Source organism: Phoenix dactylifera, chromosome 17 (assembly GCF_051530095.1).
Source record: "Phoenix dactylifera cultivar Ajwa chromosome 17, Ajwa_hap1_PhDact_Kaust_v1.1, whole genome shotgun sequence".
NCBI lineage: Eukaryota > Viridiplantae > Streptophyta > Magnoliopsida > Arecales > Arecaceae > Phoenix > Phoenix dactylifera.
Window position 1 is genome coordinate 7357808 of NC_143206.1, and position 16851 is coordinate 7374658.

General features: G+C 38.7%; 1 protein-coding gene across 2 annotated transcripts in view; it reads left to right on the top strand.

Annotated features, from left to right (window-relative positions):
* LOC103721038 (squamosa promoter-binding-like protein 9) overlaps nucleotides 1-16851 on the top strand; it is a 43365-nt gene that overhangs the window by 14369 nt on the left and 12145 nt on the right. For both annotated transcript variants that reach the window (XM_008811069.6, XM_088713538.2), the window contains exon 6: nucleotides 15641-15758. In XM_008811069.6, the coding sequence (XP_008809291.4) occupies nucleotides 15641-15758 (118 nt within the window). The remainder of the gene's footprint in view (nucleotides 1-15640; nucleotides 15759-16851) is intronic.

The window sequence follows — 16851 nt, forward strand, 5'->3', positions numbered from 1 at the left end:
TGTATTACCATGCTGGCATGGCAAAGGCATAGTACATGATATTAATCTTTGGTCTGTAGGACTGAAAGCAGACTTCGAATAGAAACCACTGGAATGATGAGATGATGTTATGGGATAACCCATTACATTCTTGAAGATGGTAGATGTTAATAGAGGCTAATTTGGAATTTGATCATCAGCTACAATTTTTTTGAAAATCCGTTAACCAGCATCAGCATGGTGCATAATGTTTTGGTTGCTGTCTTCTAGGGCTGAAAATGCACTCAGTGAAATGCTTGTGATGAGACCCCTTATGCAAAATTAGATTGATACTCGCTGAAATATATTTGAGGTCTGAACACGTGGATAATCTCTTTAAAAACATGATCCATGAAAAGAGTTACTGAAGGGAAGAAAGAAAAGAAGCAGGGTGTAGAAGAGGAAACTAAGTTGACAGAAAGGAAAGACAAGACCTTAGAAAAACAAAACCTCCATAGAGCCAATCTGTGCTATATTAAGGAGAGCATTGGGGGGACTATTGGGTCTAGTTAATTTTTCCCTTGAGTAGAAAATTAGTTACTTATCTAAAGAACTTCATTATATTATAACTATGAATGCGGTCAATTTTGGAAAAAGAAGTCTGCTGAAAAGATAATATATAGTTGCCTAACTACCTCCCTGGTATCTATTTCTAACTGATCTTATCTCTTCTAATATACTCTCTCTTGATATCCTTGTTTCCATTAACAAAACATCCCCTTTTTCTTCGCTCTTCCGGAACCGGTACAGAAATTGGTGCTTTTTCTATTTTGTTTACCTTAGTGACTGGGGGGTTTCGGGAAAAGCCTATGTGGGGTACCCTTCAGGTGTGGGATGCTTGTTTAACTTCTGTATTCATCTTGTTCCTTATTTACCTAGGTGCACTGCATTTTCAAAAGCTTCCTGTCGAACCGGCTCCTATTTCAATCCGTGCTGGACCGATCAATATACCAATAATAAAGTCTCCAGTCAACTGGTAAATTTTAAATTTTTTTCCTGATCATGCACTTGCGTGTGCCTTCTATGATAGAACAAATATTGGCCCTTCTATCATCTGGCAAACATCAAATAAGATTGGCAAAATTAGGTGAGCAGCTGATCATCCTGAAACATATTTATGCCCTTTTGTTTGAAGTAGGTGGTATCTATGTTAGCCCTCGTATAGTTCCAGAAAGAAACACAGTCGCTTTTACACTAATTTGTGGATGAAGGTAGCTGAAATTTACAATCATATGATCTCCATCTGCAGTTACTCCAATGATGCCACAAATCTCCATCAGAATGAGGCATTTTGTAATTGAATAAAAATGAGGAGCTGAAGAATGATTGAACCTATGCCTGCGATGTTGCATTTTGCATCAGTTAATTTCTTACAGGTGGGGAGAATCTACCTCATCTTATTCATAGAATGCTGTTGTAGGAAGACTCGATCTGGTTATTGAAATATTACAAGCAAAGCCAGTTGGTCGGAAGAAGTATCCCTTAGTAGCAGAATTAACTGTTTTCAAGGTAGAGCTTTGCTCTTGTTCATAAAATTCGAAGTTCCCACATTTAATAACTCTTTGAGAGGCTGGTAGTCTGGAATCGTAAGGTGTTAGTTCTTTGGAGCATAACACGCACAGAATGATGGGCATTCACCTACTAATTTAAGTCAGTCTCTAGGAACGGGGACATGCCAAAATATAAAGCATCATAGATTTGAATTTATCTCTTCATTGCAAGCAGACGGAGTTTAGCAGACAAATTTTTAATGTTCCAAAAGAAAATTTTGGAGCAAAATCAACAAACAAATATCCAAATATTAGAAAGGATTCACAGGAAATTTATATCATTTTGTTGAGGGTTTGATATCATCTAGGCCTCAGTATGTATTGATCTACCATTGTATATCATTTTCAGCAATTAGATATATGCGCTTTAGTTGCCTTGTTGTTAAGTATGCATTATGGAACTTCTTTGACTGTTCTAAGGGTCAGTACCGTTTTCACTTCTTTATTGAATTTTGTCTTCATCTTTGCCTAAGGTTCGCCAAACTGGTAGTGGGGCTCGTACCGGTTGGCAACCGGCACGGTATGGTACAAATCCATACTGTGCCATTTTGGGACATACTGAAATAGGAAAAGGGAGGGGGAGAGGGAGAAGGGGAGAGAGAGGGTGATAGAGCTCCCCGTATTCTTCTCGCTGCTCACGCTCGACCTCCTCCTCTGCCTTCTCTGTCATGGAGTTGGCGGAGATGCTGAAGGTGTTCGAACCCTCCACCCCTTCAAACCACTGAAGCTCGATGGAAAAGAGTTCTGGAGAGGGCCTTCTTCCCTAAAGGGCGAGATGGGGGCCATGGTGTTGCCCAAGGTGACAAGCCAAGAGGGGGGGGGGGGTGAATTGGTTTCTTCTAAATTTTGGTGCTTTAAACGTTTTCTTAATTAAGTGCGGTGGATGCTTCCTTAAACTATTTGAATGATTTAAACTAGTGCAAAGATAGAAGATGATGCAAGAATAAACGTAAGCACAAGCACAACACAAACACAACAATATATAGTGGTTCGGTGCTCTCCTTAGCACCTACGTCCACTCCCCAAGCGTCCCCTTGGGAATTCACTATAATCCCGCGGATTACAGTTGGATTGTTTTCCGGGCTCACAATCCAAAAACCTTTGTTGGTTTTACGGGCTCACCAACGAACCTATACACTTTGGTTTTCCGGGTTCACCAAAAATCTTTGTTGGTTTTGCGGGCTCACCAACGAACCTTTACACTTTGGTTTTCCGGGTTCACCAAAAACCTTTGTTGGTTTTGCGGGCTAACCAACGAACCTTTACAAAGTGTTTGACAAACAAAAAGAAAAGATTCAAACTCCTAAATGAGCATATGAAACAATATAAACTACAAAGAAGAGTTAGAAAGTATTTATCGCTTTGAAGTGGCTTTGCTCTTCTTTGTCAAGGATGCTTCACTCTTCAAGGGGGGATGGAGCTCTTGATGCCTCTTTGAATCTGCTCAATCCCTTTCTTTGATTCTTGAATGAAGCTCTTGATGAAGAAGATTAGGGAACTTTTTTGTTCTTGAGTACTCTTTGATATATCTTTCAAAAGTTGTTCTCTCTGATGAATAGTGCCCCTTTAAATAGCTTCCCACCTTCTTTGGTCAAGCCCCAATGGTTAGAATTCAAAAACTAGCCGTTACTGACCTTGGGAAGGACAAAAAGTACATCTGCAGAACTAGCCGTTACTGTTCAGCCCGTGTTTGGGTCGGCTCAACCTGTCCTTGGGTCGACCCAACTTTGCCTTGGGTCGACTCAAACATTCCTTGGGTCGACCCTCTCAGAGAACACAGAAACTTTGATTTCAGCCTTCCTTCACTTGGGTCGACCCATCCTTTCTTTGGGTCGACTCAAAGTTCACTTGGGTCGACTCAACTTCTTCTTGGGTCGACCCTCTCAGTAATTTCAGAGAACCATTTTCTGTCTGTCTTTCTGTCTTGCCTTTGGGTCGACCCTCTCAGAGTTTGGGTCGACTCAAGCTTGGGTCGACTCAACCACTGTTTGGGTCGACCCTCTCAGTAAATCCATAGAACATATTTCCTTCATGTTTTGAGGTTCTTGAAGTTTGGGTCGACTCATGCTTACCTTGGGTCGACCCAACCAACTGTTCATCTGTGCCATTTTTGCAGGAGTGTGCCAAATGATTTCTTGATGTGCCGGGGTCGACTCAAACAATCTTTGGGTCGACTCAATCCACACTTTGCTGCATTCTCAAGGTTAGATTCATTCAAATGAACAAAGCATGTATCTATTATCAATCACACAAATATACTGAGAGTAATGAACTTATAAATGAAGTATCAATTTAACTTATAACATACTCTTGATAATTACTTGTTAATCATCAAAATAACACTATCATCCTCAATCTCCCCCCTTTTTTTTTTTTTTTTGCTTAAAACGGTTCTTCAGACAACGCGTGTCCGAATACACCCAAGAACGTCAAAATACAAAATCTCGCGTAGTGCCAATGGCAACTCCCGCTCTCCTGCCCACAGGGCGTATCCCGAATGGTGTGCTGCATATGCAGCTACCCAGTCAGCCGCCCCGTTGGCCTCCCTGAATACATGCTTAGCCTCAAAGGCCACAACATCCCTCATCATCATCCTAATATCCCGGATCAGAGGATGGTCAATGCTCTCCCGCCGAATCCACCCAATGACAGTGGATGAGTCGCCCTCCAAGATGATCGAGCTAGCCCGTAGTACCCGCCGCGCATGGCAGAGGCCAGTCCAGGCAGCTCGCAACTCCGCCGCTGGCACTGATGTGTCGAATAGCCGGCAACCGCCCGCTGCCACTACCCTAGAACGAGGGTCTCGTATGACGAAGCCGGCACCGCCTCGTGTACCACTGTCTAGTACTGAACCATCAAAATTGACCTTGAGGAAACTCGGGGGTGGGGGCTCCCAGGTGAAAAACACCATCCGAAGAGCTGCCTGAGCAGAGAAAGAACCCCAGGTGTCCCGAGCTATCAAGGTCGTATCTGAAGGGCTGGTAGGTCTGGACTCCATCGCCAATACTCGAGCGGACTCCGCAACAAATCTCGGCGACATCCTACGCTCGCCAAAAGTGCGAGCGTTCCTTGCCAACCAGATCTGGTGGGCGGTGCAAGTCGCTCGGATAGCCTCCTGACATGTTCGGGGACTAGCCAGCCACTGTCGTATCATCTGTAGAAACAGTCTCCTCTCCCGCCAAACCTCCTCTGGGATACCCGTCCACTGCCATGTCTGCCTCGCCCAAAAGCATCCAAATAGTACATGATCAACTGACTCATCCGCACCGCAGGCCCCACACTCCGCAGGGATCCCCAGACCACGTCGGCTCAGCACAGCTCTCGTCGGAAGGCGGTCCCACATCACCTTCCATAGAAAAAGTGCTGCTCTCGGATGGAGCCTAGACCTCCAAATCCAGGCACCGTCCCATCCACTCTCATGCTCGCGCTGAATAACCCGGGCCAGATCACCCAGCCTTACACTGGCCCTGCATGAAGTGCTCCAAACCCTGACATCTGGGCCCTCGCATCCTGGTACTGGCAGCGAAAGGATCCTCTCGGCTAGATGTGCCCCGAACAACTGATGGAGTCTGTCCGCGTCCCACTCTGCCCTCCCTGGTGCTAAGAGGTCGCACACCCGGAGCCCCACTGCTGCCTCGAAATCCACCGTCGTCGGCCAATATCTCAAGGGAATGGTATCTACCCACGGGTCATCAGTCACAACAATGGTCCGGCCATCGCCCATCAGCCACCTGGTATGAGCTAACACGGTCGGCAGGAACCTCCCAATCTCACGCCACATGAAAGAGATGCGGCGACCACGCCGTGCCACCTCAGGGCTCCCTCGGCCATATCTGGCTGCCATCACCCGACTCCAAAGCCCATATGGCTCCAACAAAAAACGAGCTGCATGCCGTGCAATGAGTGTCTCACGCCGCTCCAGAAGGGACTGAACTCCCAGACCACCCTCACTGGTGGGCCGGCATACCCGCTCCCAGGCCACCAAATGTACCCCACGACCCCCACCATGGGACCCCCAGAGGAAGCTCCGGAGAAGACGTTCAATCTTCAACAGAGTCGTCTTAGGGACCACAGTGTTGGCCATGAGATATACCGGCATGGACCCAAGCACCGATCTGACAAGTGTCAGCCTCCCCATCATGGATAGAGAAGATGCCCTCCATCCCTCCAGCCTACTCTCGACCCGTTGCACCAACCCCGAGCACTCCGCCACACGTAGCCTCCGGCCCGTGATGGGAACTCCCAGGTAAACCAAAGTCCCCTCATGCTCGGGCATCTGCAAGATACTCCTGATCTCCTGTCTGACTCTGCTCTCTGTGCTAGGGCTGAACTGGATGGCTGACTTCGTGAAGTTGATTCTCTGTCCGGATGCCGCACAGTAAGCTGCCAACACTCTGCGAAGTACACGTGCCTCCGAAACCCGCGCCCTGGACAAAAGAAGACAATCGTCAGCAAAAAGTAGGTGAGAGACAGGTCCCGCCCCCGGTGCTGGAACATAGGACTCCAGCTCCCGGCTTGCACACGCCCTCTGGAGGGCACGGGACAATATATCAGAACAAATGATAAATAAGTAAGGGGATAAGGGACATCCCTGCCGCAGCCCCATAGTGGACTCAAAAAACACCGAAGGTGTGCCGTTGACCAAAATAGAGAACTTTGGCCCCTGGACACACCCTAGGATCCATCCAATCCATCGCCTGTGGAAGCCATAAGCCTCCAGTGCCCTCCGGAGAAAACTCCATCTGATCCTGTCATAAGCCCTCTCCATATCCAGCTTGACAGCCATCAAACTGCCCCGCTTCGATGCTCGCTGGAGATCCCACATCATCTCCTGAGCCAGCATGACATTGTGGGAAATGTTCCTTCCCGCAATGAATGCCCCCTGCTCTTGGCTGATAATGCCTGGCAGTAGGGGCTTTATCCTGCCTACCATGATTCTCGCCACAACCTTGTACAAGGTTGTGCACAGACTGATGGGTCTAAAGTGACTCGGCTCTACTGCCTCTTGGCGCTTCGGGATGAGCGTAATGAAGGTGGCCTTCCAATCCTCAGGCATGGCTGCCTGAGTGAAGAAACACTGAACAGCCTCGATCACAGCTCCCCGAATGATACCCCAATATCTACGGAAGAAGAAAGGGGGGAAACCATCTGGTCCTGCAGCTTTGTCCGCTGCCAGTGCCCAGACTGCCTCCCGCACCTCCTCCGCACCTCAATCTCCCCCTTTTTGATGATTACAAAATAAAGAGTATAAGCCTATTGATACTTGTCTTTAAAATCAGTTTATAAAAGGGATTAAATTGCTGAATTTCAGCTTTTCATATATAAGAGTGAAATCTCCCCCTATATCATTTAAATGTTGCCAATTTGACTCTTTGAATTGCTCCCCCTTTCATTTATAATTCATTAGTGATGAAACTTCAAAAATTTGAGATAAAATATGAGTTTCAGCTTATGTATCGGGGTGCGAGAGGTGCGTGCCAAATTCTGAATTTATATGTGCCAAATTCTGAAATTTGATAGAAATTTTTGATTTAATCAATTTCATTGTTACAAATTGCTCCCCCTTAGATGTATAAGCTTTCTTATATGATTTTCAATTTGTTTGCCCATTTATTTCTCTTTTCTTGCATAAGTTCTTATTTCTCTTTCTTTACATAATCCTTTCTTTAGCTTGCTTTACTTACTCTTAAGACATCTTTACTTCTCCCCTTTTTGTTACTTTGTTTACTCTCTAAACAATATCTTTACTTCTCCGAAAATTAATACTCTTTCTTTACTTCTCAAATTAAATACTCTTTCTTTTCTTCTCCCCCTTTTTGTTATCATCAATTAGGTACATGGGAAAAGATGCAATAAATACCAAACTTCAAACTTCATTGATCAAAATAGGAACATTTTAGTATATCAAAAGCAAAAGCAAATACAATATTCCTCAATCAAAGTTTAAAGATGCATGATAACCACTAAATACATATGAGAACTAGATACATATCCTAGTCTCTAAACAAGATCGTGAGACTCTCCCGGATCGCTTGGCTACGGCTCTCTCGGGTCCCATTTCTCCAAGATCTTGAAGTAATCTACTGTTTGGAGATGATTGGAGAAGATTTGAGAGTGGAAAATAAGGTTTTCGGAAGAGGACAAAGGGTAAACAGTGCCCTAGATAGCTCACGGGTCCCCCTTAATTAATCATTCCATTTGAGAGTTTTAGAATTTGTTCAATAAAATTGTCAATCTCGAAAATATATTTTATTTTCATAAGACTCAAGGTTTGAGATAAGACAACCTTTATAGAACTCATCTCAAGGTATAAACTTATTATATAATTAAAGCAAGTCTTGCAGTATAAGGAGGTTCATCAAAATCAATCCATAAAATTCAAGGTATGCATCAAATTAAAGTAACTTTAGGATAAGATACTGAATATCTAAAGCTCCCGCTTAAAAGATGCATTCTTCTTTAATTATTCTTATCTTTTGTTGAATTTCAGATTTTAATGATAAACGTGAATAAAACTGAAACTTTATGATATCAAGAATGTAGAGTGATCTAGAATTATTCAAAATTTATAGCAATCACTCTTTTTAATCTTTTAAGAACAAGTTATGCTTCCTCTTAATCTTTGAGAAAATGTATTGAAATATTAATCAGAAAATAATTCATTTGAAGCTCAAATTCTTTCAAAAGCATTTACATTTTCTTTCTTTTAAGAATCATTTGAGTGAGCTGAAATATTTCTAAACTTAAGATCATTCACTCTTTTAATAATATATATATACATATATATTTTGATAGAAGTCTTTAATAATGTAGGAGAGGAAAAAAACATATGGATGATCATTGAAGTATATATATTTATAGAACTCAATTTCTTAATCAAAGTTTTTCAGCAATGTATATATGAAGCACAATAAATCTTTTCAATATCAAAATAAAATCACATATTTAAAAATATTTGTTTGCAATCAAGATCATCGAAAGACACATCATTCAGACCAATATTAGTACACTTTGAAGATAAGAAATGATATGTTTCAGATGCGTATCGGGGCAAGCAATCAAGGCATCAGAATTATTCTATTTTTCTTAAGCTGTAGTTTTATCTAGAAATTCATATTGAGTTTAAGCTTTTATACAAAATCAGATTCTGAATTTCATAAAGATTCTCAAGGAGGCTTTCAAAGTTGTAATTTGAGATATGTATCTTCACATTGTAGCTCATCTTAAATCATTACGATTGAAAATACATATTTCAAACATATAAGAGCATATTCAGAATATTTGTATTTATGTTGAGTTTTGGTATGAATTTGAACATTATATACCAAAGTTAAGCAAGTTGAAGGATAAAACAAAATCAATTTATTTTGCCTAAATAGAGATATCCTTCTCTTCTCCTTTTTACAAATTTATTCAACTTTCAGATTTTAAAGATGATTGTGAACGACAATTCTGAAATTTCTTTTCAATAATACCAAATAAAAATTTTATGTAGTATTTCAAACATTCAATCAAATTGTCCAAGCATGGAGCATTACAAAATATTGAGAACCCATAATTCAAGACATCATGCCATATGCAAAATATATTATGTGTTAAGTCATGCATTAAAATATTAAGAGCAAGCATGTCAATGATCAAAATCAATTCTTTTCAAATAAACTTCTCCTATTTAAATATAATCTTGCACTGATTTCATCCTTAAAGTGTGTTTTCAAGTGATTAAAAATTTGACTTGATTCTTCTTATATACTTTCATTTTTACCTTCTTATGCTCTATACTCTATTTGCTCCCTATCCGGTGGAGTTGGAAGGGGCACGAGGTACTACCACTAGCCTCCCTCTTGTGCCGTCCCTAATATACCCTACACCGAATAGTTGGGTCAAATAGTGCCGGGTACTACCCCTAGCCTCCCCATTGGCACCATCCCTATAATGAGCAATATAGAAATGTTAAACTGTTCTCTTTAGCAACAAGATATTCACTCCAAACTCTCCCTATTTAAATATAATTAATTACGGATTTTATTCCTTCCAAAAGAATGTTCACACAAGTCTCACAAATATGCTGAATATATCATGCTTGCGCTGCTTTTACTTAAGATTGGAGTATTTACTTAGCTTTTACTTCTTCTGAGCAATGTTCATTTTCTTTTTCTTTATCTCTCTCTCTTTTTGTTATTTTCAAGTAGTTACATGAAAGAGCAGAATAAAGAATTAATCTAATATGCTGCATATAAATATATATCATGCAAACAGCATTTTCATTATGCCCAATGATTCATAGCTTATCACAAGTTATTTTGAATTAGAGATTTGAGGCATAAACTTGTGTATTTCATGGTTATGCATTATAAAGGAAAGAGTAAACTTCAATTTAATCATACCATGAAACAATTATCACTAGCATGAGAATGAAGCATGATATCAAGATGATCAGCAATTAAAGGTTTAATCATGCTACCATATAATTTCAAACTATTGATTTTGCTCAACTAACTTACAAGAGAAGAGTTTAGATTACCAGTGCATTTAGCATTCTTCAAGCCAAATACCTTTTAGATTCTTTACACCCTTGGCTGAAGAAAATCTCTCTTTTTTTTTTTGTTTGCAAGAGAATGTTTATTGTATCTTTCATCGAGGTGTCCTTCAAGTTGAAATTTCTTGCTCATAAATCCTGTATCATTAATAAAATCTTTTTCTTTCTTGAAGGAAAGTCATTAGTTTCTTCAAGATACAAAACATTCATACAATATATTTCTTAGCTAGATGACTCAACATAAGATATGACAATAATTGAATATTAAGTCACTTTACTCAAGAGATTGTCTAAATATAAGCAAGCACAAGTCACTTGAACTAAAGAGATAACTTCATTAAGTAAAATGGTTCAAGGACAAGCATGTGAGGCAATAGAAGGATTCATCAAGGTCAAATCAATTTTTTTTTTTTATTTTCAGAATTAATTTAGCTTATATTCTATTTGCTTAAGACAATTATCAATAAGATATACAAGTTGAGTTTTAATCAAATTATCTTAAACAATTGTTTCTATCAAAATTCAGATTGTTACATAGAATCAAAGTGATAAACTATATTCTCAATAAAAGATCTAGTTTTAATAAGAATAATATAAATTGATCTTTCTACAACTAGTATCTTTTCATTGAATATTCTATATGCATTGCTTAAAGAGTAATATCCAAAGAAATACTTGTTTTATCAGATTTGGCATATATTTCATTCTTGAGAACATAATATGTATAACTGAAAAAACATGAAGGTATGCAACATTTGATTTTCTGTTTTTCATGAGTTCATATGGGGTTTTCTTTAAAAATAGATTTAATAGAAACCTTATAATATGACAAGCTGTGATGATAGTATTAATCAACTGCTATCACAAAACATTGTCCTTACACAACAAAGGTTCTATTTTTTTTTTATTTTTATAACCCCTATATGCAATAGTGTTCTTGGTGCAAGCACAATTGTATTCAATACCATTTTATCAACAAATTGGTTTTCAAAGCTGTGCCATGAATTTTCACAGTTTGCAAACCTTTTTCATTTGAAACCTTTTGTAAGTTTGTGCCAAAGCAGAAAATATTTCAATTTAAGTGCCAAGAATAAAACCAACATTAGCTTTGAGAAATCATCCATAATTACAAAATTAGAGAGCTTATCTCCTAGGTTCACAATCCTAGAGATCCAAATAAGTTCTTATGGAGAATTTCCAACGGCTAAAAGGTGGAAACAATATTTTCAAATTTAGAAATGATTCTAGTTTATTTTTCTAGATGACATACATAGCAAACTTTGACCTTGCAAAAATTAATCTAAGTGAACCAATGACAAGGTCTTTTGAGATTAAGTCCATACTAGTATGAGTTGATTTTATATGCCAAAAGTGGTTTCTTTAATCTTGGTATTCATAGTGCATATATTTAAAGGCATACCAAGTATACATTCTCATGTCTATGATCAATAAGATAATACCATTGATAAAAACTCTCAATCAAGTAGATAGAGAATTCATAGAGTTATTCTTAATAAATTGATTAATCATTTAGCAACTTATCCAGCAGTAAGTAAGGCATACTATAAAATGAAGTGATTTGATTATATTTTTAAAAATATTACCTATATCACAAAATTGATTAATACCTCCAATTTATGTTTTAATTAGATACTAAGGCAAAGAGAATGATGAGATGCAAGGATTACTAATTTCATTATTCTTTTCATTTCAATTATTTTTCTAAAGTATATTTTAAGTTTCATTCTTTAATATATGTCTAGAGCACCCAATTTCTAAATTAGCATCTTTTGTTGGAGCCTTGAGTGCTAGACACACCTACAGAAAATATTCAGATTTTCAACTTAGGAACCCAAGCTCTTTTGGGTCCTTGTAGGTTAGCTATTATTGTTCTTTTTGGAACCCATATTTTCTTAATGGCTATTTTGTCCATAGGCTTGCAGAATTTAGGATTATAAGGAATGTATTTCTGCATACTCTTATTAAATTTAACAAACATTGATTTAATATAAGTGGATGATGGATTTTTAATTTTTTGTTTTTGTTCATTAGGTTCATCAGATAAATTAGAATCCGTTTTAGGATAGATAGTGGAGGATTTAACACATATATCATTAAGGAATTTTTGTGTGTACCAAGATTGATATCCTAATCCAGCCTTTTCAAATTCAGCTCTTTGATTATTTATCATTAAGTTCAGTTTTTCAGAGCTGATAGTAAATTTTTCAACTATAGGCTTAAATTTGTTAACTTCTTTAGTTAGCCTTTCATTGTCTTCTGAAAGTAATTTATTATTTTTCTGAGTTATATTATAGCTTTCAGCAAGAGATAGATTTTTCTGATTTAGCTTTTTATTCTTTAAACTAAGCTTCTTATATTCTAAGTATAAATCAGAAAAAGCATCATGAAGTTCATCAAATGTAAAATCAGATTGAGCTTCAGTATGTACTTGATTTTTGAATGAGAAATCACTTTGTGTTCGAGTACATACCTCATCTTCATGTGCTCCAAAGCATAGATTTTCAGTTTCAGTTTGATGCTCTTCTTCTTCGGAACTAGTTTCAAATTCACTAGAAATGTTAGTGCATTCATATTTAACTTCAAGCATATTCCATATTTCCTTAGCAGTTATGCAAAAAGATATGCTATTAAGTTCACTATCATCCAATGCACAATATAGAATATTCATGGCTTTTGCATTTTGCTGAGCCCTTTCTTTATCATGATTAGTGTTTGTGTGTAGCCCATTGACTATGATACTCCATAAATCGTAGTCATGTGCTTGAATGAAAATGCGCATGCGTGCTTTCCAATATGTGTAGTTTATACCATCAAATAGTGGAGGTCTATCAATTAATTGTCCCTCACTCATAGAATATCCCACTTGGGTTGTCATGATCTTTAACTCTTGATTGTGAGATCAATGAGTACTATTAGGGCACCTTGCTCTGATACCACTTGTTGCCCAAGGTGACAAGCCAAGAGGGGGGGGGTGAATTGGTTTCTTCTAAATTTTGGTGCTTTAAACGTTTTCTTAATTAAGTGCGGTGGATGCTTCCTTAAACTATTTGAATGATTTAAACTAGTGCAAAGATAGAAGATGATGCAAGAATAAACGTAAGCACAAGCACAACACAAACACAACAATATATAGTGGTTCGGTGCTCTCCTTAGCACCTACGTCCACTCCCCAAGCGTCCCCTTGGGAATTCACTATAATCCCGCGGATTACAGTTGGATTGTTTTTCGGGCTCACAATCCAAAAACCTTTGTTGGTTTTACGGGCTCACCAACGAACCTATACACTTTGGTTTTCCGGGTTTACCAAAAACCTTTGTTGGTTTTGCGGGCTCACCAACGAACCTTTACACTTTGGTTTTTCGGGTTCACCAAAAACCTTTGTTGGTTTTGCGGGCTAACCAACGAACCTTTACAAAGTGTTTGACAAACAAAAAGAAAAGATTCAAACTCCTAAATGAGCATATGAAACAATATAAACTACAAAGAAGAGTTAGAAAGTATTTATCGCTTTGAAGTGGCTTTGCTCTTCTTTGTCAAGGATGCTTCACTCTTCAAGGGGGGATGGAGCTCTTGATGCCTCTTTGAATCTGCTCAATCCCTTTCTTTGATTCTTGAATGAAGCTCTTGATGAAGAAGATTAGGGCACTTTTTTGTTCTTGAGTACTCTTTGATATATCTTTCAAAAGTTGTTCTCTCTGATGAATAGTGCCCCTTTAAATAGCTTTCCACCTTCTTTGGTCAAGCCCCAATGGTTAGAATTCAAAAACTAGCCGTTACTGACCTTGGGAAGGACAAAAAGTACATCTGCAGAACTAGCCGTTACTGTTCAGCCCGTGTTTGGGTCGGCTCAACCTGTCCTTGGGTCGACCCAACTTTGCCTTGGGTCGACTCAAACATTCCTTGGGTCGACCCTCTCAGAGAACACAGAAACTTTGATTTCAGCCTTCCTTCACTTGGGTCGACCCATCCTTTCTTTGGGTCGACTCAAAGTTCACTTGGGTCGACTCAACTTCTTCTTGGGTCGACCCTCTCAGTAATTTCAGAGAACCATTTTCTGTCTGTCTTTCTGTCTTGCCTTTGGGTCGACCCTCTCAGAGTTTGGGTCGACTCAAGCTTGGGTCGACTCAACCACTGTTTGGGTCGACCCTCTCAGTAAATCCAGAGAACATATTTCCTTCATGTTTTGAGGTTCTTGAAGTTTGGGTCGACTCATGCTTACCTTGGGTCGACCCAACCAACTGTTCATCTGTGCCATTTATGCAGGAGTGTGCCAAATGATTTCTTGATGTGCCGGGGTCGACTCAAACAATCTTTGGGTCGACTCAATCCACACTTTGCTGCATTCTCAAGGTTAGATTCATTTAAATGAACAAAGCATGTATCTATTATCAATCACACAAATATACTGAGAGTAATGAACTTATAAATGAAGTATCAATTTAACTTATAACATACTCTTGATAATTACTTGTTAATCATCAAAATAATACTATCATCCTCACATGGGGTCTTTCGCCTTGGAATAGGTGCACGATAAGCAACAATGAGGGAGGGAGAGAGGACCTAGGGCTTTGGTTGGGGCATGGATTGGGGTGCTAGGGATGCACAACGACATCTTGGGGGCATGCAAAAAGTGGAATGAGGGCATGGAGAGGCCTAACAGGAGGCTCAGAATATTTTTAACAGCTAAACTGGCCTGACCGCCCGAGCCGTTCTGATTCTTGATCGGTTTGGCTTGGTACGGCTTGAACTGCCCGCTTCGGGTCCGTTCAGCCAAACTCGTCTTCGTCTCTTTATTTCATCTCTTATGCTTATTTTCTCTGCTTTTCAAAGAAGATTCAGAAAACTTCAGCTTTTTGCTTTTTTATATGGAGCACGACAATCTGGTTAGTTCTTTTTGCAAATAGTTCAATGCTCGATTAGGATGAACTTCTGAATTCATATAGGACCAGGATTTTTCTTTGAGTTCTTAAACTGGTTTGGAAACAATAAAGGTCCTATGTCTGATAACCCACTTATTTGACGATTTTTTTGAAGCTGATATCTGGTTGCTAATAATTAATATTCTGAATATCAAAGATTATAACAACTCTGTCTTGATTAGATATAATAAATTTTTACCCTCAATCATGTAAATTTAAGGAATGTGCTAACGTAAATTGGTTTGTAGAGTATAAAGTAATTTAAATCATTTAATGTATATTATTTAGTTTTTGGCATAACTATCTTATGGATTCCTGATGTCTTTGTCCCATTTCAATGCCTTAATGATATGAACAACAGTCGATATGGCTTCAATTGATGAAAATATTTGCATGATATTATTTCCATATTTTTGCTCTGTACTGAACTACATCAAAATCTATAATATTTATTCAGGATTGCAGTTGTGCGCTTCTCTTGCTGATTATCATTTAATGATGTATTAGAAATGAGTTTATTTCTATATTATTTTATCAAGGCGTAAGTTCCAAAATGTTGTAAAATTTTAAAATAAACTTGCTCCAAACAGTTATATCGAGATGCGGCCCAATACATAGGAGACTTAGTTAATGCACCTGGAAGTTTGCTGTTGGGAAGAGGCACCTTTTTTATTTATCTTAGTCATATGATCATTCACATTTTGAAAGGTACGCATTATTAAACTGACTTTACTAGAAAATGTCAATGTATCTCATCTTATTTCTTTATTTTACACCGACTTGACTTTGTTATATTTGTTCTTTATTTCTGACTAGGTAATGGCAATATAATTTTGATCGTATTCTGAAATAGTTTTTGATTTTAGATTGCTGGAGACAGTGATGCTCTTCAACTTCTAGCTTCATCTTTGATTTGGATATTATCTCATGATATTTTTACCACTTTTATTGATGGGAGTTCTCATGCTTAAATACCCATGAAGTTTTGGGTGTTTTATATGTTTTTGTTGAGTTTAATTAGTCTAAGAATCTACCCATTATTGAATCCCTTTCCCATTGGACTGTGGACGATTAATATTTGTGATTTAGTTGATTTAGTATTCTTTTATTCGTAATATATGCCTCAAAGTAGAATTAGCAAATGCTATCATCTGTCCTAGCTGTCTTGATTCTGTCTCGTGGTATCCTGGGGGTATGTTTCCTCATTGCATGAGCTTTATTTGCGGACAATAAAATGGGTCTTCCTACCAACTGGCCTTTTAGGTTTCATGGTTTTCTTGGCCAGGTAGTTTTCATCAAATCTTTGGAGTCTTGACATCAAGTCGATATCAGGCAATAAAATCAAGGATATTTGCACTCAATTAAGGAAAAAGGTATTCACATTGTAAGTTCTGTGTTTAAAATTTTGGTTTGAAATTGATGCAGTAATCACCACCTCCTGAATAACTTGAACATCTGTTGTATTACCAGCACAAAACGATCTGAATCAGATTTTGGTTTTAATATGAAATCTAAATTAAAAAAGAAAGATTTTTAAACAAAAGCTTAAAGAATGAAAGGGTCCGCAGTCTCGGTTGCGGATACTGTATCGATACCATACTGGTTTGGTGCGGTACGGTACGCACCCTATAGTCCTATACTGCATGGTCTGACGAACTGGCCCGAACTGGCCGGTTCGAGCTGTATCGGACCGGTCCGGCGTGTAACCGGTACGTTGGAGCTGTGAAAACTAGCACGAGCCGAACCCAGCCGGAGCCGGGGAAGACGAAAAGAAGGGGAGAGAGCGGGGAAGAAAGGGAGG